Source organism: Perissodus microlepis, chromosome 9 (assembly GCF_051167445.1).
Source record: "Perissodus microlepis isolate ML-2025 ecotype Zambia chromosome 9, ASM5116744v1, whole genome shotgun sequence".
Classification (NCBI taxonomy): domain Eukaryota; kingdom Metazoa; phylum Chordata; class Actinopteri; order Cichliformes; family Cichlidae; genus Perissodus; species Perissodus microlepis.
This window is the reverse complement of record NC_140469.1, coordinates 4,137,251-4,163,201: the sequence shown is the minus strand read 5'-3', so window position 1 is coordinate 4,163,201 and position 25,951 is coordinate 4,137,251. Positions and strand designations below refer to the sequence as shown.

Below are 25,951 nucleotides of genomic sequence, written 5' to 3'. Positions count from 1 at the left end.
TGGAAAAGCAAAATATGTTTGGCACAACAGTGCATTCATATCATAATTCTGATTGCAGAAGCTGCCAGACAGGACAGGATTTAAATAAATAAATAAATGAATCATGACCTTGAGTCTGAATCCTCAAAGCACATGCAGAGGAGAAGATGCAATCTTTCTCACTGGAAAATTAAAAAAGTGAAATAACTATTCTGGGTGATTTATCATCCATGGAGATGTTGAAAATGACTCAACACTGCATTTTATTATACCCAGTTGGCTTCTTTCAAAACATAAATGATCCCATTCATTGTCCTAATCACACTCTGGATATTGACATATGGTATAGAAACTGAAAACCCTCTTTTGTCAGACCAGGTTCTGTTTTTGATCAGGATTTATTTTTATAATAATAGACTATACAGCACTTCAGAATAAATTGTCTTTCTGAGAATGTAACTAAGTGTAAGGCAGTGATCTTGTTCAGGACCACATGCCACCACAGTGCAGAGCAGCTGCCTAAACTTTCATTGCACAGAGGTTGATTATTTTCTTAATAGCATTACGTCCTCTCTGGATACTGTGGCTCCTCTGAAAAAAGAGGCAACAAGTGAGAGATGCTTGACTGTCTAGTATTACTCACAAACACGCACCTTAAAACAGACAACCCATAATCTGGAGAAGAGAAGGTGTTGCACTTATTTAGAAAATCTTTGTTTAGCCTGGAAAGCAGTTTTAAACATATAAAAAGAATAAATAGTATATAACAATAAATAAATTGAATCGATTTTGGAATAAGGCTGTGACATGACAAAATGTGTGAATGTTTTCCAGGTGCACTGTATTTTTGGTTCCTAGAGTTTTTAAAAGTAGAATGTGAGCCAGAGCCTTCAGATATCAGGCTCCTCTAGCTCTATAGTGAAATAAAATGTACCACGAGAGATTTTTTAAAATTTTTTTTGATGTGTCATATTTATTTGAAATGTGTTTTTATATTTACTGAATGAATCTTTGAATGCCTAATAAATCCTTGATATGAAAACAAAGACAAATCCGTTTGCAAACATAAAACCTATGCTACCACAGGACATCACCTCAAATCCTGGCTACATCTGCAACTGCAACTCTGGCTGGGAAGGCGTGAACTGTGACCAGAATATCAATGAATGCTCAAGCAATCCCTGTCAGAATGGAGGAACGTGTACCGATGGCATTAATGGTTTCACGTGTACTTGCACCACCCAATGGACTGGCGAGTTCTGTCAGACTCCTCAGCAAGGTAATGGGAAGGATGGGCTGAGAGGGTGTGGATAAACTGAAAACAGATGAGGAGAGGAGAGTGAATGTGACACGGAGAGGAAAACGCCGGGAGCATAGAAAATAAGCTGCAAAGTGCAGAAATACATTTATTCATCATCTGTCTGTGGCCGAGTGACTCAATAATCACTTTATATTACAGAAATAGAACTACAGTGGATTATTTTGTTTTTTATTATTACACAGATAAATCGTAGCTTTACGCTTCAAACTACGTTAACATGACTTGTCCTTTAAAATGGTGTGTGGTTAAAGCTTAAGAAACATAATCGCAAACCAGTAAAGATGATTTCAAACTTCAGCAGCATGCAAGCTAGCTTCTCTCCCAAGGACGATATAAAGGTTAAAAACCAGTGTGAATGTGTGTTGCAGTATGTGGAGGGTACCTGACTGGCCCTGCTGGTTCCTTCAGTTATCCTAACACCCCAGGTCATGATGAATATGATCACGAGGTCAGCTGTGCATGGGTGATCCACACTGATGCAAACAAGGTGTGTTCCTGTTCCTCTCAAATTGAAATTCTAGACAAAAAAAAGTTTTTTTGTTTGTTTTGTTCTGTATTATTTTGTATTTTCATGATTTGGGTTTGTGAGGTGGTAGTAAATATGGTGGTGCAATGAAATGTGTTAAATGTTTACACATCTTTGGCCCTTACTAATGTTTACTAATTAGTCATTTATTTTCTGTCTTTTCTTCTAGATCCTGCGCATTACCTTTCCATTCTTTGATCTGGAGAACAGTGCCAACTGCAACTTTGACTTCCTTCAGATTCACGACGGGGAGAGTGCTTCAGCTTACATGATCGGAAAATACTGTGGCCAAAATAGCCCTGCAGAGCTCTTCAGCTCCCATAATTCTCTGTACTTTTGGTTTCGCTCTGACCACTCTGTCAGTGCCGGTGGCTTCACAGTTGCTTGGCAGTCTCAGGACCCAGGTCAGTACAGTTCAAGTGTTTTGGTTTTGAAATTTGAAATATTTTGAAGCTTGAAGCAGGAAAAAAAATTGGCATGAGGTTGCAATTGCAATTAAATGTGCCAACAAATGAAAAAACGAATTTATATATTTAAATAAATAAATAACGAAGACGCAGCCAGCTCATTTCAGTAATGGCTAAGAACAGTGCAAATTTGTGGGTCATAAATGAGCAAAGTTGTTTGTGAGTGTTTTCGTTGCACTTTTAATTAGTAGTTGATAACCAAAAAGTTAAACACAGCATTTACATTTACAGTGCTGTCTTTTAAAATGACATCCATATTGTAACTGAATGCCCATATGATGAAAAATGTATGTATGTGTCATATTTACATTACATCACCCCTCTTCTTGCAGTCCTTATCATTTCAAATAAATGAACACACACACCACACAAAATTAGATTAGCTTTTTTCAGTGTCGTGACTTGTGTGCTGCAGGCCGTAGAAAATCATATTTATGTGATTCCTTTAAATTTTCTCCTAATAATATTTTGTGCTCTATAACTGAAATTTCAGTTGCAAAATTGACGCAATGCCTTTTTAGTAAATCCTGGCTGTAACTTTTTAAGACCCAGTGAGGTGTTTGATATGACACAGAGGGTTAATAAATCTCGTCCGTTACAGTTAGTAATGTCTCAGTTATAATTTTGAGAGATCTTGGTTTCTATTACTGAGTTAGGCATGGGAGCTTGTGTTTTATTTATTTGATCATACTTACATTTTATGACTCATATGCACATTGTGTGCAAATGAACAATGTTTTCCTGTTAAGTTAATAGAAAACAACAGTTGTATGAATAATTTTGATTTATTTAAATCCATTTCTAATCTCAGTGTGTGGAGAGGAACTAACTGCCCCCTATGGCAACATTAATTCACCTGGTTATCCTGGAAACTACCCACCTAGTCGGGACTGCTACTGGACAGTAACAGTGGACCCCGGCCTTCTCATTACTTTTGCATTCGGGACTCTAAGTCTTGAACATCATCCTAACTGCAACTTTGACTTTCTAGAGGTAAGGCACATTACCCATTTCACTTTGAACGCATGTTTTTGTGTTGTGTGGGGACAGTCCTCTTTTTAACCACTTTATCTCACTCAGACCTGACACATACCTATGTACTCTGTAAAGCGGGGTTAAATGCATCCTGAAATGAAAACAATGAAATTATTCCGTCTTACTCGTGTTTGCTACAGTTTGCTATTTTAGGAGGTATGTGCATTGGCTGAAACTACTACTATGTTTTTCATCCTTACAGTTTTTCCTCTATTGTTTTGTGTCACCAAATGCTATAGATTCGGGATGGCCTTCTATCTGAAGATCCAGTTTTAGGAAAGTACTGTAGTACTGCATCTCCACCCCCCATACAGACCACTGGCCCAGCAGCATGGATTCACTTCCACTCTGACTTCTCTGTCTCTGACCGAGGTTTCCACATTACATACACAACATCACCAAGTAAGAAACCAGTCATACTGAGTTTTGCTTGGTTAAGTGTATACAGTCATGGCCAAAATTATCGGCGCCACTGGAATTTTTCCAGAAAATGCACCATTTCTTTGTTACAATATTGTTACAAGATTGTTACAATTACAAATGTTTTGTTATACACATGTTTATTTCCTTTATGTGTAGTGGATCAACACAAAATACATAGAAAAAAAGCCAAATCTAAATATGATTGAACACTAATGGAGAGATCTCAAAATTGTTGTTGGGAGAAGGCGCCCTTCAAATCTCAGAAACCTTGAGCAGTTTGCAAAAGAAGAGTGGTTGAAAATTCCAGCTGAGAGGCGTAACCAGCTTGTTGATGGTTATAGAAAGCGATTGATTGCAGTTATTTTTTCCAAAGGGCGTGCAATCAAATGTTGGTTTTGGAGTTTTGCGTGAAACACTGTCAAATTTGGCTTTTTCTTCCTTTTTTTTTGTGTTGATCCACTACACATAAAGGAAATAATCACGTGTATACCAAAGCATTTGTAATTTTAACAATTCTCTGGGAGAAATGGTGCATTTTCTGGAAAAATTCCAGAGGTGCCGGTAATTTTGACCGTGACTGTAAGACAGATATATAGTTGTTTGTATTAAACGCTTTTCATTTAGCTTATGTAAACAGAGAAACAGTAAATTGTAGCCTGATGTTTGTCCCTAAGATCTTGAAGAAACTGTAAATATGTACCTTTTACGTATTGCTTGCAACCATTTTTAGCACTTACTGTAAGGCCAGATTTGCTGACAAATTGTTGTGCAGAAAGACAGCGTGTTTTATGTTTTGGGCTTCAGTTACTGCTGCATCACAGAGATTTAAGAATGCATTCTTGAAGAGTGAGATTTCTTTGCAAGGCCAGATGAAGATGTGATAAAAATGTAACCTAATTCTAGATTTGCTCTGTAATACCAGCTGCAAAATAATTTGGTGTCTGTTTCTTTGCTATATAATGTGACAGTAGTTTCACATGCTGTGCAATGCGCTTCAAAGCGAAATGGCTGAAGAACGGTGAGAACAGAGGAATAGAGGGAAGACAACATTGAACTCTGGACCCTATCCGTGCATGATCAGTGCAATTATTTAGCAGTCCGTGTCCGTGAAATTAGCAAATCCCGTGTTTTCTTTTTTTTCCCAAAAATTAACCAACTGCAACTGTCCTGTTAGTAATTGTATTACTTCTGATACAGTAGTATAGCATAATTGACTGTCGTATGCTCTCCTGCTGTGCAGGAACTCCAGCAACACTTAAGGAAAGATGAACAACTTTAGTAATTGACCAACGCGTTTCGGCTTGTGGCCTTCATCAGGGTCATGAAGGCCACAAGCCGAAACGCGTTGGTCAATTACTAAAGTTGTTCATCTTTCCTTAAGTGTTGCTGGAGTTCCTGCATTGTGAATTCTTTCATCCTCTCCATGCACCTTGGAAGTTGGTGAAGTTGTGATGTATGCTCTCCTGCTGCCATCTCGTGTCCTTCATACTGTAGTTCTGATCCATTTTTTTTATTATATTTGGTCAAAATTATTTGTTTCATGTTAAGCTGAGTTGTAGCTAAAAGTGGAAAAATAATGGAATTTAAAATGAAATGAAATATTTTAGTGTAGAGGGAACAGTTCTGGACTGAGAAACATCCTTACAGTTGTACTTTTTAGGGGATTTGAGACGCATTATTCCCATGGGGCTTTTGGCCCCCTTAGTTTCATATTGCACTTGCGTATAGTTAAGGATGCCATCTTTTATGTGATCTGGACCTGTTTGAGAAAAAAACAATAAGGGTGATTTTCCTAACACTTTATGTTTTGTATATCCTAAAAAATATATTCAATGTTTTTGCATTTTTGTGTGCCTACAATTTGTACAGAGTTTGGATAAATGCTGTAATTGTCAGTTGTCATTATTATCATTATCATATTTATTAACAGTATTATCTGTGCAATGCAATCCTTGGATGCTTGGTTTGATTATTCCTAGCAGTGTCAATATCCTGCTTTGTGAATTGTGTTGTGCTTCTAACTCTTTGTGCATGTTTTTTCTTAGGCGACCCTGGTTGCGGTGGAACATTCACTGACAGTGAGGGCGTCATTATTTCTCCCAACTGGCCCAACAACTATAACCACAACCGCCAGTGTATCTATTTGATCAGGTTGCCAGAAGGTGGGCAGGTGGCCCTCAACTTCACTGACATGGATCTTGAGAGTCACAGTGGCTGTGCTTTTGACTATGTGGAGGTAAGACCTATTTATGTCTCCCAGACAAATATTTTGTCCCTCCTTTTTTCAGAATTTGATATGTGGAAAGAAATCTCACCATACTTAACAAATGCAGTGATTTTTTTAGACACCATTTTGTGAAAATGATTGATAGCCACGATCAGCCTGGGAGCTTACTAATAATCCGACTTTTATTTACAAGTAAATCTGCACATACATGGACTCTGTACTGGTCCATATGAACTTCAAATTATTTATTTCAATTCAGTTCAATTCAGTTTTATTTATATAGCGCCAAATCACAACAACAGTCGCCTCAAGGCGCTTTATATTGTAAGGTACACCCTTCAATAATACATACAGAGAAAAAGCCAACAATCAGAGGACCCCCTATGAGAAAGCACTTTGGCGACAGTGGGAAGGAAAAACTCCCCTTTTTGTGTTGCCTGTCCTGTTTGGATCTTTAACCATCAGAATTGTTGTCTGAAGGCCAAGAAAGATGCCAAGCGGATTTACTTTACCAAGTGAATCATCATGGCCTTGCCATATTGGTCCATTTGATTGACCTTAATTATAATTATATTGTATTTATTTGATTTGATTTTCGGTTGTTACAGACGGGACAGACATTATTGGGGGATAGGACAGGGAGAAAGAATGAAAGAAAGAGAGGGAGAGAAAGAAAAATAGAGGGGAGAAGAGATGGTGAGAAAAGGGGGAGGGAAAAAAAGAAAAACAAATAAAATACCTTGATCACCTGTATGAAGATAAAAAAATTTGAAAAAAAAAACAGAAACAGAAAAACTCCCTTTTAACAGGAAGAAACCTCTGGCAGAACCAGGCTCAGGGAGGGGCGGGGCCATCTGCCGCTACTGGTTGGGGTGAAAGAAAGAAGACAGGATAAAAGACATGCTGTGGAAGAGAGACAGAGATTAATAACAACTATGGTTCACTGCAGAGAGGTCTATTAACACATAGTGAGTGATGTGTGTCATGGGAATCCCCCGGCAGTCTACACCTATTGCATCATAACTAAGGGAGGATTCAGGGTGACCTGATCCAGCCCTAACTATATGCTTTAGCAAAAAGGAAAGTTTTAAGCCTAATCTTAAAAGTAGAGATAGTGTCTGTCTCCTGAATCCAAAGTGGAAGCTGGATTCAGCAGTTTGCACTGTGCAATTGCTAGTTACTGCAAAAGCTTGACTGCACTTCTTGCTGAAACATGTAAATGTGAAAAATACACAACAGATAAGAAATCAGGGTGGGGTAAATACTCTCTCACGACACTTTAGACACCATTGCTCGACAGAGAGTTTTTATCAGATTAACATTCCAGCTTCTGTCCTCTTGTTCCACCTCCTTTTTTTTCAGGTCCGTGATGGGAGAACAGAGACTGATCCTCTAATAGGGAAGTACTGTGGAAACACCCTGCCAGCTCCTGTTCTCTCATCCTCAAACGTCCTGTGGATTCGCTTCAAGTCTGACAGCTCAGTCAGTCGAGCTGGATTTAGGGCTCGCTATACTGTTGGTGAGATTTGTAGTGTGATATGTTTTATATTTTATGACATTTTATGTCATAAAATTTTTGTCATTTATTTTTGTTTAAGAATATACACTTACATTTCTATTAGTTGGCAGTTAGAATTAAAGCTGCAGGGATAATACTAATTTGCTTTCCTTGTTGTCCCATTAGTTAACAGAAAATATTTTACAGTGACATGAAAATCATTTTTTTGAAGTTTTTTTTTAAAGCATAAATTTTATGCAGACTTGCTCAATCAAATATTTGTGTGTGTAATTATGTATATTTACGTTCCAACGTTAACTCCACTTGCCACTGACTAAACATTACCTCTCCCTCTCTCCAGCTTGTGGAGGTACTTTATCTGGGAGTGGGCAGTTTCACTCTCCCTACCACCCCAATGCATATCCCCATAGTAAGGTCTGTGAATGGGTGATTAACCAGCCAGAGGGTTATGTGGTCACCCTTGACTTCCTGTCATTTGACGTTGAGGGAGGCTCCTGTCGATATGATTATGTTGAGGTAAATTAATTTTATATTAGTTCTCACAGTTAGATATTTTAACAGTACTCTGAGTACGACACACAACAATCTCAAATATAATAGAATAATAGCCTCATTATTTGTCCGCTTCTTCTTTATCTTCCTATTGTTCTTCTTCTTTTTTATTATCATGGTTATTTATATTATTTCACTGTGATAAAAACATTAAGGAAATGAAAATGTTGCGGACAATAAAAAGTGATAGATGAGTAACATTACTGATATTATTTTACATCAAATAAAACATATCCAGAGGAAACCACAAGAAACATTTTCATTCATTCACAAAACAAAAATATAAACAGATGAACATTTCAATAATTGCAATAATTATGAGGAAATCCTGGTTCAAATTCTGATTTATGGATATGAAGGTGTGATTAATGTGATTAACTGTTAAATACCTGGAATGGAATATAATCTAGGCTTAATAGGGATGACATCTTAGGCTGTTTCTATGCTCACCGCGTCACTTTTGTTGTGGGTGTCGCATGATGATTTTCACATCAGTTCTTGTGTCATGGTGACATGGTGAGATGACGGTCCACCTGTGTACTGGAGCTTGTCCTTCAGGTTCTCACAATACATCAGGACCTGTTGCCTCCTGAATTCACACCTCACTTGGTTTAGTGTGAGGAACATGTTTAAGCGGGTGGAGGGGCAGCACATTGGGGAAGTTAGTGGAAGGGTGAAGACCTAAGCTGGGAGTGGGCCATTCCTCTGGGGGCCCATGTAGGGTGTCGTTCTCCATTCTCCAGGTGTAGGTGGGTTTTTTTTGTTTAAATGATTTCAGATATGGGTTAAGGATTAGTGAGTGACCACATCTAACTCCATACATCAATACTTTGTGGTCTGCTGAGACTGCCTACTCCATTACACCATCTTACCTTAATTTCCTTTCTCAAGTTTTAGTTCCCAAACAGCTGTATTTAACTTAAATGTTCAAAATTTACATCTGGTTACAGCTATCACTAACAAAAACTCATCACATGTGTAAAGCTCAGTACCATAAATTGCTTTAAATAATTTTATGTTTTGTGGGTGGGGTTTTTTTGTTTGGTTATTTTGGATATATGTGAGTAGTTCTCTCTGGTGGCACTGATGCAGTTAATGCTTTTATATTTCACCTATAAATGTAACAGTGCTTGTGCGTTATTCATACTTGAACTCGTGGCAGTGGATCAGTTATATGAGCATATGCTTTGTCCTGTTTCTAGGTCAGGGATGGAGCCACGTCAAGCTCTCCTCTGCTGGGGACATTTTGTGGTGCTGAGATTCCCCCCAGGCTTCAGTCTACTCAGCGATCTATGTACATCAAATTCACCACTGACTCTTCTGTCAGCAACCACGGCTTTGAAGCAGCCTATGACTCTGCCATAGAGGGTGAGAGAAGTATCAATGTTTCTCATTGAGTACTCTTATAAGTGACAAATATTTTGCAGATCACCAGATATGATGGCAATTTGCTAAGCACTATTGGTTTTTATTTCTTGGCTTTTATAGGATTTGTTTTTTTTTTCTCAGTTTTTAAATTGATCTTTCTTAAAATGTATTGTTTGTTTTTTTGCTTAAAAAATGTATATTGTTTGTTTGTCTGGATGATATTTCTTTCCTTTTTGAAAAAAACCCCCACTCAAAAACCCCACAAGAATTGACTGTGAGTAAACACAGATACTGACAGAAATGTGGAAATTTTGTAATCAAGTTCATTCACTGTAAATAATAAAATTTTATTAATTGTAATGTAAGCTCATGAATTTATTATAACCGAGTGTGTATTTGAAACTGCTGTTAACCAATTTAAGATAACTGATAAACTGACTTGTGCAGCATGTGTGTGTAAATACAGTCTGATATTTAGTAACAGCGTGCACAGCAGCCCACCTGCTCTTTTTAAACCTGCTTTTTTTTTTTTTTTTTTTTACATGACATTAAGTTCCAATTGTTTCAGACCTGTCTTTAAGCTTTGAAAGCTCAAGCTCAAAAGTCTGTTGATCTCTAATTTGTTTTTTTCCATATTCCAGGCTGTGGTGACACCTTGACCAGTCCTTCTGGCACCATTACGAGCCCTGGTCATCCCAGCAGCTACCCCCATGGTGCCAATTGTACCTGGTACATCAATGTTAGCCCAGGCAACCTGATTCGGCTGACATTTGAGTCATTCAACTTAGAGTACCATGCTAATTGTAACTTTGATTATCTGGAGGTCTACGACAACGGCACAGTGCAAACCGGAAACAAGATTGGAAGGTACACATGGACACCATGCGCACACAACTGCACATATATGCACTCAACAACCACTTTGCATCAACATTTGTACACAAGTGTGCATGTTGATTTTATAATGATAATGATGATGATTGTATGATTCACGCAGTTGCATATTTATACAGAAGAGGAATAAAATTATCAAAAATGTTAAAAGGTCATCTTGTCAAGAATATTCAGCAATAACTAACTTGAGAACTCGCAAAAGTTGGTATTGGTCTTGGAAGTCATCCCAACTAAGCTAAACTGTTAGCTTCACAGTTAATTTAAAGAAGTAAGCCTGATTCATTCTGTGTTTTACATAGAGACAAATAAAAAGTCACAAAAAGGGGTACCATAAGTTGGGATGCTATGTAAAATGTGAATAAAAGGTTTTTTTGGGGTAAAAAATTATTTTAGCAACAAAGGTCTGGGAAAGTTGCATGGTAGGACAGTCTCACCAGTATGGGTTGACTGAGTATAATGAAAAAAAAAATGTATATAAAATACTGACAGGCTTGTGTCAGTGGGAAAATTACTTCCCAAAACAATCTCAACCTTTAGTGCTTTAGTGTTATTCTAAATCCATGTCAGGCAGGAAAGGACCCAATTGCAGACTCAAACTCAAAGGAACACAGCTTTATTGCTGAATGGCAAAACGATACAAAACTATACTGTTAAATGATAAACTGAACACACAGAGAGACACACAGGGAAACATAGCTGACACAAATTAACTAGACACACCGACTATGGGCACATGACTTTCACAATAAAACAGGAAGCAGGAGTGGAGGAGTGGCAGACTAGAGGGAGCAAGGGAACATGAGGGAGAGAGAGAAAGAGGGCAGACGTGATGGGCTGGGGAAACAGATAAACATGACGGAGTGAAACGAGGCACACGTACACGCATAAGCACAAACATAGACACAGCGAGGGAGACACAGAGGGCAAAGACATCAGGGAAATCCAATAAACAAATCTAAATCGAACCACCAATAGAATAACTCTAGACTAACACAGAGGACCAAAACATAAATAATAATACAAAATGACAAAAACACAGAAAAAGGTAAACTGCTGGGTCACCAACCCAGGACTGTGACAATTCGACCCTTAAATCATTTTGTTCTCAACAAATTACCCTTTGTAGAAGAGAAGGAGGAGAACTCAAGGAAATCTTTGTATAAAAGGAAAGTAAAACAAAATTTTTGATGAATATATATTTCTTTCTTTTTCAGTAAAGGCCTCATGTTTTCAGTAACACAATGCCACAAAAATCAAAATGAGGATGTCTTCTTCCAGAAGAATAATAATAATTTGTTATGAACTTTAATTTCAAAGGATGCTTTGTATGATTTGTCACTCCATGCATTGTTATGGATGTGTTGATTATCCAGCTACTATAACAATGCCGTTTTGTAGTTTTTGGTATTTTTACTTTACAGCTTTAAAAGAGGCTTGTTACTTTAAAATACTTTTTTTTTTTATCCTTCTCATTCTGATTTGTAGAATGATGCAAACTACATTTAAGTTACAAAGCAATTAGGTTTGTAAAGGTTTGGATTGTTTTGTACATGCTGGTACAAGGTACATGTATAAATTTGTCTACATGTTGCATTTTGTATGTGCAGGTACTGTGGTCGCTCAGTGCCTCCATCCATCACGAGTACTGACAACCAGCTGACCCTGCTATTTGTGTCTGACTCAAGTTTAAACACAGAAGGATTCTCTGCTAGCTATATCTCCATCAATGCCACCACAGGTACATGGTTATCTTTCCCAAAACAGAGCATAGAATTTTTAACACAGCTTTTCCAGACATCCCAGTTTTTATTGACATATTAAAAGTTTTGCAAACAGATAAAAAATATATTTCCCAAAAATAAAAAACTACCAGGTTCAAAATTATTAGCCTCCTAATGCAAATAGTACCCTTTTTTGTTGGATAAGTGCTTAAAGTCTTTTGACACACATCTCTTGAGAAATCCCAGTCCATTTTTCTTTTTTCGCAAGGCCTCCAGTTTTATAGGCTTCTGCCATTGACCTGGGTCTTCAGTTCATCCCACAGGTGGGACTCAATTGCAGGCTAGTCAATAATATTCACTTTGGTGGTACGTTATGGTGGTACGTTACCATTGTCATGTATCAAGATAAAGTGATGACGCAGGCTCAGTTTGCTGGTGACTGCCTGCGGTTTTCTTTCGTCACATATCCTTGTTTCTTCTCGATTCCTTCCACCTCGAAGAGATTCCTAGTTCCAGATATACTGATAATACTCCTATCATTGTGTTTTACTGTGGGACGGGGGGTCTTTGGGAAGCACGCCTTTCCCTTCTTCCTTCAAAGAGCTAGTTGTTTGTCATCTAATCTAAGAACACACTTCTAGCATCTTTCTCTAGGTTTCCTGAGCATACTTCAGTCTGGCTTCAAGGTGTCTCTAAAACTGGACTTTTTCTTCATCTGCAACCCTGCAGTCCATTCCTGTGAAGAGTTCTAGTCATTTCTTTATTTGAGACTACAATTCCTGACTTGTCCAAACCATTCATTAGTGTTCTGGAGTCTTTGAAATTGATTGCTGTCTATCTCTGCCAAGCTTGTTCTTTAATTTACAGATGATACTTCCCCCTCCAGTTCTTGACACTTGAAATGCTGTGATAACTTTGTACATCTACTTCCTGCTTTGTGAGGGTTTGTGAAATAACTTCTGTAAGTTTAAAGTCTAAACTAATTTCTTGTGTTTTTTGGCAAAATATGTTTTGAAGTGACAGTTCAGCCCCTCCTCATGATTTTACAAGCTTTAAGCATTAAAGAGTTGTACCACATCATTGCCCAGAAGTGCTTTATGCTATGGCTCAATAAAAGTCAGTTTTTCAGTGGACTTTGAATCTGGACCCTGGTAATTTATTTTCTAAAATAATTCTGTTTTTGTGTGCAGACAGAAAGAATTTATGAAAATGATGTGCTGCATTAAAGAAGAACAGGGAAAAATTTGACAAGAACTTCAAAAACTTGACATAAATTTCATCGGGGGACTAATAACTTTTTTCTCATCTGTATATGGACATGGTGTTTTCAGTCACAGTGTATAAAATCAGACACCCAGTCATGTAGTCTGCCTGCATAAACATCGTTATAGAGAAAACATGTAATTAACTACATCAGTTTTAGAATTTAATCAAGAAAACGACATTTTAGGTTGCAGAAAAGTGCTTCGCTGCTTTTTCTCATGCAAAAAATAATATTATAGTCAGATTGTAATTTTTTAAAAACATTATTCCCCCCTTTTCTGTCTCAACAGACTGTGGCCAGACTTTCACCACCCCTACTGGGTCTTTCAGTTCACCCAACTACCCACAATATTACCCCAACAGTAGAGACTGCATCTTCAAGATAATTGTGGACGTTAATATGCAGATTATGCTGAACTTCACTGATTTTGAGTTGGAGGGGCTCCATCCTTCTTGCAGATTTGATTTTGTGGAGATCAGGTGAGGCAAAAAATTTCTGCCTACTTGGAAGAAAACTGCTGTACAGTTTTATCCGTAATACTTTTTACTCAGACCACTGACATGTTGAACTTCCACTGTCTCAACTAGGGACGGGGGCTTTGAGACATCTCCGTTGATTGGTAAGTTCTGTGCCAATCAGCGGCCTCCAGTTCTGATGTCACACAGCAACCGTTTGTGGGTTCGATTCAAATCTGACACCTCAGTCACTCGTCCCGGATTCATGGCTCACTGGGACGGAACACAAACTGGTGAGGTTCAAATATATGTGATACCAGTTTTTACTATTTCAGCTTTTCTTTATCAAGTTTAATTTTAAGTAAGTCTTTGACATTATGGGCTATAATTATTTTTCATAATATACTATAATATTAATAGAATTAAAATTATAATACCACCAAATTCATGCATTTTGCCAGGACATCTGCACTTTTGCATCTGTAAGTTACCTATTATTTCAGTGACACATGTCAAAGGTTAGCAGCCATCTGGAAGTAGAGAAATGGCCAAGGCCAAATTTCTAAGTGAATTTAAAAATTAGAATTACAACTACTGGGTGAGAGCATTTCTAGAATTGCAGGTATTACTGGTCCTATTATGTACCATTTCATGCCTACATAAAGTTGTGTTCTGGACAGTGTGTTGCTTTGGCACACAGTGTTTCATATTGTCCTATACCACCTACTTCTAACAACCTGAGAAGGATAAGACAATCTAAATTTGTATATAATTATATATAATTTGTACTAGATTGCAAAATGTCAGTTAAGGGGGGGGGGGTGTTGGCTCAATTAAATTTTTGAAAATAAAGGCACCTTGACAAAAACAAGAACATGTAGCTAATGAATTAAATAAAGTACAGATAAATCAGATTGGGGTTGCTTTGGCTCAGGTGGAAGAACAATCTGAAGGTTGGTGGACCAATCCCTGTTGAATTATTCTTGGGGAATAAGTCTGGATTCTAAATCCAGCGTTTCCCCTGTCCATTCAACAGGGTGTGTGTGTGTTTAAATGTGAGGTAAAAGTGGGTAAAGATAAAAGCACTGCTGAATGTTGTGTGATTGGGTAATTAAATTTGTAGTTAAACGCTGTTTGAGAGCTCAAATTGATCAGAAAGGTGTTTTTTTTATATATATATAGATATATAGATATCTATATATCTATATATATATATATATACATACATATAAAACCTGCAGAGGGTCAGGCAAGTCCTGAGGAGTCAGCTGAACGGTAAGAACAAGATCCGGGCTATCAACACTTACGCCCTGCCCATGATCAGGTACCCTGCTGGGGTAATAGGCTGGCCAAAGGAGGAGATAGAAGCCACTGACATCAAGAGAAGAAAGCTCCTTACCATGCATGGAGGGTTTCACCCCAAGTCCAGCACCCTGAGGCTGTACAATAAGCGGAAGGAAGGGGGCCGGGGACTGGTGAGTGTCAGCACCACAGTCCAGGATGAGACAAGGAACATCCACAAATACATCACGAAGATGGCCCCAACTGACAGCGTGCTCAGTGAATACCTCAGGCAGCAGAAACCCAAGAAAGTGGGGGAAGGCGAGGAACCATCATGGAAGGACAGGCCCCTGCATGGTATGTACCACCGGCAGCTAGAGGAGGTGGCTGATATCCAGAAATCCTACCAGTGGCTGGGCAAAGCTGGACTGAAAGACAGCACAGAGGCACTAATCATGGCAGCACAAGAACAAGCTCTGAGCACAAGATCCATAGAGGCTGGGGTCTATCACACCAGGCAAGACCCCAGGTGCAGGCTGTGTAAAGATGCTCCAGAGACAATCCAGCACATAACAGCAGGGTGCAAGATGCTAGCAGGCAAGGCATACATGGAACGCCATAACCAAGTGGCCGACATAGTGTACAGGAACATCTGTGCCGAGTATAACCTGGAAGTCCCGGGGTCAAAATGGGATATGCCCCCAAGGGTGATGGAGAATGACCGAGCTAAGATCCTGTGGGACTTCCAGATACAGACGGACAAAATGGTGGTGGCTAACCAACCGGACATAGTGGTGGTAGACAAACAGAAGAAGACGGCCGTAGCGATCGATGTAGCGGTTCCGAATGACAGCAACATCAGAAAGAAGGAACACGAGAAGCTGGAGAAATACCAAGGGCTTTGAGAAGAGCTCGAGAAGATGTGGAGGGTGAAGGTGACGGTGGTCCCAGTTGTAATCGGAGCACTAGGTGCAGTGACTCCCAAGCTAGGCGAGTGGCTCCAGCAGATTCCGGGAACAACAGCGGAGATCTCTGTCCAGAAGAGCGCAGTCCTAGGAACAGCTAAGATACTGCGCAGGACCCTCAAGCTCCCAGGCCTCTGGTAGAGGACCCGAGCTTGAAGGATTGACCGCCCACAGGGGCGAGTGGGGAATTTTTATATATATATATTTTATATATATATATATATATATATAAACAAGAACAAGATCCGGGCTATCAACACCTACGCCCTGCTCGTGATCAGGTATCTGGCTGGGATAATAAGCTGGCCAAAGGAGGAGATAGAAGCCACTGACATTAAGACAAGGAAGGTCCTTGGTGGGTTTACCCCAAGTCCAGCACCCTGAGACTGTACGCTAAGCGTATATATATATATATATATATATATATATATATATATATATAGATAGATAGATAGATAGATAGATAGATAGATAGATAGATATAGATATATACAAGAAGGCATCGGTGGGCAAGAGACGAAAATAGGTCATTGTTGGAATGCTACTACACAAGTAACCCTGGCAGAAGGGGTTACATGAATAGGATGAGGTACCTATGGATTCTTCGATACCCAACATCCACAATGTCTCAAACTATATATAGGTTATATAGTTTTTTGTAAAGAGGACCTGAAACACTGAAAGAACCCTCTCCACAGTCCACCTGCTGATTGAAGCTTATGAGGGAATTGTCTAGCTATACTTCTATCTTCTTATCTAAGGCGTAAGCCAGCTGACCAGTTGGTATTTTTCACAAGACTTTATTTCATACCTTTAATAATAACAAGAAATGTTTACCCTTTACTGTACAACAATTACAGCATGTAGAAAACAGTACTTTTTCATTTGAAGTTTGATTGTAACAGTAAAATGTAAAAAAAAATAAAATAAATAAAAATGTGCTTTCTGTCTTTTTTTTCCTCATCTACATGTTTTATTTTATCCTTTGTTCCAAGGCTGTGGAGGGACGTTGACAACTGCATCTGGAGCATTCTCCTCTCCTAACTACCCGCTACCCTACCACCCAAATGCTGAGTGCTACTGGAACATTAGGACCAACCAGGGCAACAAACTCCTGCTCTCTTTCTCTGATTTCCATCTGGAATCTAATGCTAACTGTTATTATGATTATGTGGCTGTGAGTATTCTACCTCTAAGTCATATGGTTGCATTGTTATGCAAGACTAAAGTGTGAAAGTAGATGAACGTTTCATTTTGGGGCATATTCAAACATTTTCTAATGGATGTACATAACTGTAGATAAACATGGATGCGCAGCAGGCTTACTCAGCTAGGTGTTTGAAAACAACAACAAAATCATTACAAAGCTGGACTGAAGTAGGTTTTTTTCAGTTTAGGGTATAAAACAACTTGCTTGGAGGTGTCAATGGGATCTAAAGGACTCGGAGAAAGCCAATACTCAGCCCAGAGGCTTTATCAGCCCACATTGTTCATGATTGGAGAAAAAAGGAGAGAAAAAGGAGTCAAGATTTAGTTCATTCTTGGTGTTTTTATTCTAATGAGTACCAGAAACCAGTATAACTCTGCTAAGAGGGGACTGATGTGCTCTCTGTCATTGGTTTTCATTAATAACCTTGAAACAGAATTCAGGATAACCTGCAGCCTATTTGTAGTTTTATGGGGAAGCCCAACAAAGGGAGCACTGTAGTGATCCACTTTACCAGAGATAAATTAGTTTTTCAGCATAATGACAAGTCAGGAAGGGTCCAATTTTGGTGATATTCCCAAGTCTGAAGAAAGCTATCCTGGTAATGAAGTTTTAAAGCACATTTCAGAATCTAAAATAACTGCAAGAAGGAAGTCAACTAGAATTTTCAAATTGATACCATAGGTGTAGCAACTAAAAATCTTGGATGAGTTTGAATCTCAATGACATCAAGGTCAAAGGTTAGAGGTCAAGTTTTCTGAAAATTGATTTGGAAAGTGATACCATGAGTGTATCTACTAGGAGGCTGAGGGGTAGCACTGGTGGCTGCCAGCATTTTAGGTTGGTGTAATTATGACAAAGTAGTACATATTTTGTTAGATTTTGTTTGCTTTTTTTCATACACAAATGTAAACAAGTTGTTACTCCCTCTGTTGAAAATAACACACCATAATTACTGCTTTCAAAAATTTCAAAAATTTCAATTATTGAAATTGTTTTTCTTTAGTTCATTTTACTTCTTCATTTCATTTTGTTTCTGTTATCTGTTTCTGTTAGGTACATGATGGCAACAGCAGCAGTGCTCCACAACTGGCCAAGCTGTGTGGCAGTGACCTGCCGAGTACCATCAACTCTTCCAGCAATGAGCTCTACGTCAAACTCCGCACAGACAGCAGCGTCAATGCAGGAGGCTTCCTTGCCTCCTACACTTCTCGTAAGAAAACATATTTTGTTTCTTTACATTATCTGTTTTTGTGAATTTAAATAATTACGAAGATTTGGAACAATTCTGATAATTTCATGAGATATTACCAGAGATGGCCAAAATTGTATTTAAATTAGTGCTTTTAGCGTCAATCTCATTAAAATGATGTTAACGCCATAACTGCATTAACAAGGCATCAGCTTGTTTACGCGTTAGTGCCATGTAGCCCCGCGCACAGGGCGATCCACACTAACTCGCTAACGGAGATTTACTGCGTTAATGCGGTTATGGCTTTAACGTCATTTTATTTAGATTAACACTGACAGCACTAATTTAAACAATAGAAGTGTTGGATAAAAACATCAGGCCACAAAGTCAGATAAAATTAGTCATCATCAGTGATAACTAAAATACTTGAGTTCACTATATATGCTATTACATAACTTTCTTGTTCTTGTAAAGATGGCTAACAAATGATAATGATGATCCTGCACATATTCTTTTTAATAATTTCCATTTATCGGAGTAGGAATGTCATATGTGATCTTCTTATTTCTTTTTTGCAGAATGCAATAGTATTTTGATCTCTGGCAAACACAGAGGAGTGATTGAGTCACTGAACTTTCCCAACAACTATCCGGACAACAGCCAGTGTAGCTGGACAATCCAAGCCAGCGGTGGAAATACCGTCAACTACACCTTTACAGCCTTCCAGCTAGAGGCCACCTCTGCTGCTTGTACATTTGATTACATTAAGGTAACACATCCACATCTCTCAACATTATAAAAGAAAAGAAATAAAAGAAAGAATGACTCGAAACTCTCACCAGGCATGTTTGTAAATAAACAAAATTTGATTTTGTGCATTTTTTCAATCCAATTTGTTTACAAAAATTTAAATACTTGTATATACAACTGACCCCTTTGTTTTTTTTATTATGTGACATTAACTAAAGATAACAGTTACTAAAATTTGCAACTATCCCAATAAAATAAACATCAATAAATTGGCTGCTGAAATAAGTTTCAACATTTTGTGAGTTAATGATTTGCTTTAAATGACTGCTACTTTAACATTATCTTTTTTTCCCTCCTTCACTGATAAAACGTCATCATTATGCAACTTTTGGCAGACCTACAAAAAGTTATAAGAACTTAAGCTGCATGGTTCATGAGTTTAAGGAGAGCAGCAGGATAACAACCAGAAAACGATGGGAAATTTGCCTGTTTTTAAATGTTACCAGTCAGAGATGCTAAAGGAAATATGAGGTGTAATGACTTCAGTGGCAGATGCTATTTCACACATGTAAAAACATGTCACAGTATGACTGAGGAAATCTGTGATGTTAAGGAGCAAATTCTCTCTACACCTCTTTATCTGCTAACTCCTTAAATCTTTGTCACCTGTGAAGTGCCCATTGAACACTGAGTCGTCTGAGCAAAACTCAAAATAATGAACGAGCTAGTGGAGGAAATGTCAGCGGCAAACATCATTGAATTATTCTCACCTGCTTGGGCATCACCTGCGACCCTCATCTCTAAAGTAGGAAGCCCTGTTTCTGTGTTAATTACATAAAGCAGTGTGTGGTCATGTAGACAGATGCTCACCCTTTGACCACCATTTAGGAAATGCTAGACTCGCTGGCTGCCTTGATAGTCTTCTCCACTATTGACATGGACAATAGATACTGGCAGTGCCAGATTGAGGAGAATCGATGAGATAAGACTGTTTTTAACCTTTCCTGCAGGATTATATCAAATCAAGGTCATAGCCTTCACTCTATGCACCAGTAACCATCCAGTAACTGATGGAGATAACCTCTGGATGGCGTAATCATCTATTCATCATCATGGGAACAGTACCATGAGGGCATCCCCACACTATTCCAAAAGCTCCAGGAGGCCAAGCTGACTGTCAATATGAAAAACTCCAACCTTTTCAGAACATATTTCAGATTCCTTGGTCACATCGTGTCATTTCCAATTAACATCAAAGGAGATCAAAGGTTTCCTTGCATGGCTGGCTCATACTACCAGATTGTTCCCAATTTTTCACAACTGTCTGAACCACTGAATGAATTGCAACGCAAAGGATGTATGTCAGACTTCTTTTCAAGACCTGTCTGGTCTCCCCATTCATCCGGGGTCATCACCGATGCCAGTGATGTAGGCCTGGGAGCATGAGTTTGGAAAAGAGGAAGTACTGGAGAATTGCAGTAATATTGTGAATAGAGTAGGCAGAACTTAAGAATTCTGCCACTGAGAAGTGTTTGGCTCTGGTATGGCCTGGAAAGGCGGCGATGCCAAGTGGATGGGGAATGCTTTACTGTGGTCACAGACCACTGCGCTATACACTAGAATGGCCAAACAATTTTTTTAACATAATTAATTATGTATGCTGTGCAATCATTCCAGACTGGAAAAAGAACAGTTCAAAGAAATCGTAGCAAGCCCCAAATTACCATGGCATTTCTGCCCATTTTCAGTGCATACTTTCTGCTTTCTCTGTATATCCTTGCCCTAGCTCTATGATGGGCCTAACCAAGAAGCGCCTCTGATTGGCACATTCTGTGGATACACTCCTCCCCCAGCCGGCAGCACTACAAGCTCAGCCCTCAACATTGTGTTCAGAACTGATTCAACTGTTTCGACATCAGGCTTCCAGATGATGTGGTACCAAAATGGTAAGAGGGAAATATATTTGATTGTTACAGACCAGATCAAGAGAACCATTACAAACATACTGTGTACTATAGTATTTAAAATAGTTTTTAAAACATTTATATAAATAAATGAAATTGAATTTTTGTATTTTTAAATACGTGCTACTAACTTAGCACAGAGATCTAATCTCTCTAGCGTGTTCTGGATCTGCTCTGGGATCTCCTCCTAGGTCAACACACCTCACCTTGAAGCCATCAAGAAGGCATTCTGGTGTGTTGGCCAAACCACCACATGCGGAGGAGTTTTCACTCTTCACTGAGTCCTTCCCGATCAAACTTATCACCTTATCAATAAGGAAGATCTCTGACATCCTCATTTCATCTATCAGTTTTCCCAATTTATTTTTTCCTTCACTATCCAGAGATCATGGCCGTAAGTGAGAGCAGGAATGTCAACCAGTAAATCAACCACTCTGCACACTCTCCAGCACAACTGATCATTGTAACTAAACGCTGACTAATAATAGAAGTACTGCATCTCATATACCAAGAACAGGTGCATCCACACACTGAGGCTACGTCCACACTAGCCCGGATAGATTTGAAAGCGGCGTCTGAAAACGCTTCGCGTCCACACTATCGTTTTCAGTTGTTTTCACAGAGTTGTGCGTCCACATTGAAACAGCCGAAAACGCTTACGTTCCAGTAGTGCGCATGCATGAAACGCAAGACGATTCGACCTGCCTCATTTCTGTCTGCCGCTTATTTACTTTCCGGCTCTTTGAAACGTCGCGGCAAAATGTCGAGGAAAAGCATCAAGTTTTTTAAATGGACTAACAATGAGTTAGAGTTGTTGCTGTGAGTAACACAAAAGTACAAAGTTGCAAAAGCGAGTGAGAATTAAAGAATTTTAGAACTACATCTCCTTTGTCTCCTCAGATTGTCACACATATAGAGAGAAGGTGTGACTTTTGCAGGTAGTGGAGGTAGTTTTTTCTTTGACGGTATACTATAAAGGCAGTTTTAAGTTTATACTACACTTGTCAGCTGGCTGTTGGTTTTTATCTCTGGTTTTGATAAGAGTTAATGTGTGCTTTATTGCATCTTTTCTCATGCTTTCTCTTCACCTTCCTTTCTTCTGCTGACAAAAGTGCTGTGAAAATCTCTTTATTAAAAATGTTGTTTAGTCTAAATAATTACTGAAACAAAATAATACTAATTTGATGCATGATTTAGTGATTTCTTTGTCCCTGCAGGTTGTGGTGGGGATCTCTCTGGTCCCAGTGGCTCCTTCAGCAGCCCAGGCTACCCTAACAGATATCCAGATAACAGAGAATGTATATGGTATATCACCACATCAGCTGGCAGCAGTATAACTATCACCATCCATGAATTTGATGTTGAGTACCACCAAGACTGCAACTATGATGTGCTGGAGGTAAGACACAGACCTTTTTCTCTACTAGATGTTGGCTTAGTAGTAGTCAGTTCATAAACATACCAAAAGCTGAATTCATGACAAAACTCATATAATTTTAATTCAGTTCAGTTGAATTAAATATCAGTTCTGTTAAAATTGAGTTTTACTTATGTAGCACTGAATGACAAAAAAACCCACAAAAACAGTGGTCGACAGCACTGTACACAACAGTAGACTGGTGCGTAATAAGCAAGCGAATAATGCAGAAAACAGAGATTTGAGACGGGAAACTGTTCTCTCAGTTCACTGGGAGAGAGAGAAAGAGAGCTGTGCAGGAAGTGCGATTTTATCGTAGTGGAAGCAAAACAGCCAAAGTAAGAGGAAATTCATGACGATGTTGTTCAAACGTGAAGCGTAGTTTTGATCTTCTTTTGCTGCTGGTTCAGTGAATTTTGGTCAGAGAGTGATTAATATTTGAGATTTGATGATTGATGATGATTATTGGGGGGGTCATAAGCCCCCTAACCCCCCTGGAAATTACGCCCCTGACTGAAACTATTGTGATTGGTTGGAGTTCATGGCAGAAGGCAATAAATTGACCTGGTTGTTGACTTGATTTCTTTTTCATTTGATTATTTATTGAATTGATGTCATTTCTCCTCAGGTTTATGGAGGGCCAGACTTGTCAGCCCCACAGCTGGCTAAGCTATGCACCACTACATCCACCCCAATGCATGTCTCCAGCACTGGCAACCTTCTCACTGTGCGCTTCAAATCTGATGCCTATGTCAGTGGTCGAGGATTCAATGCAAGCTGGACTGAAGTCCAGGGAGGTGGGTAGGCATCATTAAATACAGCTTTTACAGCTCTGCATGCTTCTTCTGGATACAGCATCAGAGCTTTGGGTTTTGCAGTTTGATTATAGACCTTGTAGCTGGGTGCAATATTTTACAGAAATGTAGCTGTTGTAGTCTCAACTGGATTGAAGTTGTTACTACTGCAATAGTTTTTGACTGCTGACAATTCACCACCTGTTATCTTTCTGCCATTTTAAATTACAAAGCCTTAAGAGTTTATGTATATATACAGTACTCTGTAGGTTTTAATAAACTCTCTTTCTTCTTGCAGGCTGTGGAGGCCCAGTCACAGCACCTTCAGGGGAAATCCATTCTCCTTTGTATCCCAACAGCTATCCAAACAATGTGGATTGTTCCTGGGTCATCAGCGTGGATCCCAACCACCGTGTCTTTCTGAACTTTACAGACCTGGACATTGAATATCACAGCAGCTGTAACTTTGACTATGTGGCTGTAAGTGACTGAATAGCAACTGGTTGGTGCAATATTAAAGCAGCTGTCTTTGGTTGTTGCTGTGTGCTGTATCTAAGCCTGACAAGGCAAAGACAGGCAAAAGCACTATCACTGCTTGAAAAGCCAGCAAACTAAGAAAGAACTTTTCATTCTTGTGCCTGATTTATTAATCAATACACTTCCATTCGGTGTGACTCAAGACAATTAGGCTGTTTCTGAATTTTTTTAATGTAACTTTTATTTTTTATTTTATTTGATGCAAACCATTATAGAATAACAAATTATAAAATCACATGTAACATGCATACATGTAAGACAAAAAAAAAAACAAGTCCGAGTCAACAAGTAAAGTAATACAAAGTCCAGCTTATCAATAGCAAATTGCACACCTTAGTTAGCTCTGAGGGAGGGAGACAAGAGATATGTATAAAAAAAAATCCCCACTTGCCCTGTGGGGTGGTCTTTTTATCTCTTAAGATTAAATTCCACTTCCACAAGCAGTTTTTTCTACACTGTTTCTAAGTGCTTCCTATCTAACATTTATGCACATTCATACTCTGATGGATGCATCAGAGAGCAGCATGGGGTTAGTATCTTGCCCAAGGATATTTAGCATGTAGACTGGGGCTGAAACACCAAGCGTCCAGTTAGTAGGTGACCTGCTCTACCACCTGAGCAACAGCCACCTTCACCCCATATATATCTGTATACTTAGTATATTTTTGCAGGACTTCTACAGGACTTCTCAGAGTATGCAAGCAAATACAGTTAAAAAAGAAGTTTTTGTATCAATTAATCATAAACCCATCAATATTCTTTTTTTGTAATGAGATATGTGCATTTTGCATCATGGCGTAGTTTGACTAAGCTGTCACGTGAGAACTAATGTGCACCCCAGTCAATACGAAGGTGTTTTCTGTGCTCAAAATTTATGAAAATAGATCCATGAAAAGTGATTTGTTTGTTCATTTATTATGTGCCAACACAACCACAGTTTTACTGAAAACATATGCTTGTCCATTGGTAGATCCATGATGGTCCAACCTCATCTTCTCCTCTGCTTGGTCGTGTGTGTGGTTCCAGTGTTCCTCGCTTCACTTCCACCCAGAACACAATTTATGTTCGCTTTAGGTCAGACTCCAGTGGCAGCCACCGTGGGTTCAGCGCTCGCTTCTCTGAGGGTCAGTCTTCTTTAACCTCTTTGCACTTGAACACTGATATAATTTGTCTGCTGTAATGGGTTTGTCCACTCATGCCTCTGTCCCTGCTACATCAGAGAAGACTGCTTCAGTTTTCAGTTCAGTTTTCCTCCTTTTTAGCTGCTGGACTAAAACCTATCTGCTGCAAACAGCTTGATCTCCGTGTTCTGGTTGCCAAAGCCAGAGTGCAGGTGACAATGTACTTTTGTTTTCAACAGCTTGTGGTGCAACGATTGTAACAGATGATAATGGTGGGGCCATTGCATCACCAAGGTATCCAGCACAATACCCACCTAATCAGAACTGTAGTTGGATCATTAGAGCACAGGAACCATGTGAGTTGCTTTAGTTGAAGAGGAATAGAAAATGTCATTCTTTTATATATTTCATATAGAAAAACTTGAGATGCAAACTGTTCCAATAACCACTGACTTGTCTTTTTGTGCCCAGTAAACCACGTGACCCTTTCATTCACTGATTTTGACTTAGAGATGATCTTTGCCAATTGTTCTCATGATTTCTTGGAGATCTTGGACGGAGACAATTACGATTCACCTACTATAGGTAAATATTCACTATATGTGTCTTTGCTTGTCTGTTTTTGGTAAGAGTTAGATTTAGAAGGGTGGTGCTTGCCTAAGTCTAACCTTTCTAATCATAAGAGAAGAGATGTGCTGAATCCTGAAAACAGTATCCTATTGAGTATCATACCACAGTGCCTTTTTATCAGTCCACTTTCCACATAAGGTTGGTGTCGTTCTGTGACAATGCCTTATACACCTGGTTTGTCACTCCAATCTTGTCATATTCTTGTAATGTAATATGTTGCATTTAATTTCACTGGCTCAAATACAATCTTTATTTCATTTCAACAATGAATGGCATTCTACCAGGAGCAGTGCAAATTAGCAGTAGAAAAATGAGCAGACCCAATAAGGGAGCGAATAGTCT

General features: G+C 38.8%; 1 protein-coding gene across 1 annotated transcript in view; it reads left to right on the top strand.

Annotated features, from left to right (window-relative positions):
* The window catches only part of cubn (cubilin (intrinsic factor-cobalamin receptor)), a 70,816-nt gene that overhangs the window by 9,460 nt on the left and 35,405 nt on the right, over window positions 1-25,951 (top strand). The window contains exons 12-34 of the mRNA XM_084938768.1: window positions 1,066-1,258; window positions 1,669-1,787; window positions 1,996-2,230; window positions 3,105-3,286; window positions 3,568-3,730; window positions 5,797-5,987; window positions 7,341-7,497; window positions 7,838-8,013; window positions 9,252-9,417; window positions 10,059-10,284; window positions 11,919-12,049; window positions 13,586-13,775; window positions 13,884-14,044; window positions 16,993-17,174; window positions 18,261-18,417; window positions 18,975-19,165; window positions 20,933-21,092; window positions 22,328-22,509; window positions 23,156-23,324; window positions 23,620-23,801; window positions 24,829-24,982; window positions 25,219-25,335; window positions 25,451-25,564. Coding sequence (XP_084794894.1) covers window positions 1,066-1,258; window positions 1,669-1,787; window positions 1,996-2,230; window positions 3,105-3,286; window positions 3,568-3,730; window positions 5,797-5,987; window positions 7,341-7,497; window positions 7,838-8,013; window positions 9,252-9,417; window positions 10,059-10,284; window positions 11,919-12,049; window positions 13,586-13,775; window positions 13,884-14,044; window positions 16,993-17,174; window positions 18,261-18,417; window positions 18,975-19,165; window positions 20,933-21,092; window positions 22,328-22,509; window positions 23,156-23,324; window positions 23,620-23,801; window positions 24,829-24,982; window positions 25,219-25,335; window positions 25,451-25,564 — 3,898 coding nt within the window. The remainder of the gene's footprint in view (window positions 1-1,065; window positions 1,259-1,668; window positions 1,788-1,995; window positions 2,231-3,104; window positions 3,287-3,567; window positions 3,731-5,796; window positions 5,988-7,340; window positions 7,498-7,837; window positions 8,014-9,251; window positions 9,418-10,058; window positions 10,285-11,918; window positions 12,050-13,585; window positions 13,776-13,883; window positions 14,045-16,992; window positions 17,175-18,260; window positions 18,418-18,974; window positions 19,166-20,932; window positions 21,093-22,327; window positions 22,510-23,155; window positions 23,325-23,619; window positions 23,802-24,828; window positions 24,983-25,218; window positions 25,336-25,450; window positions 25,565-25,951) is intronic.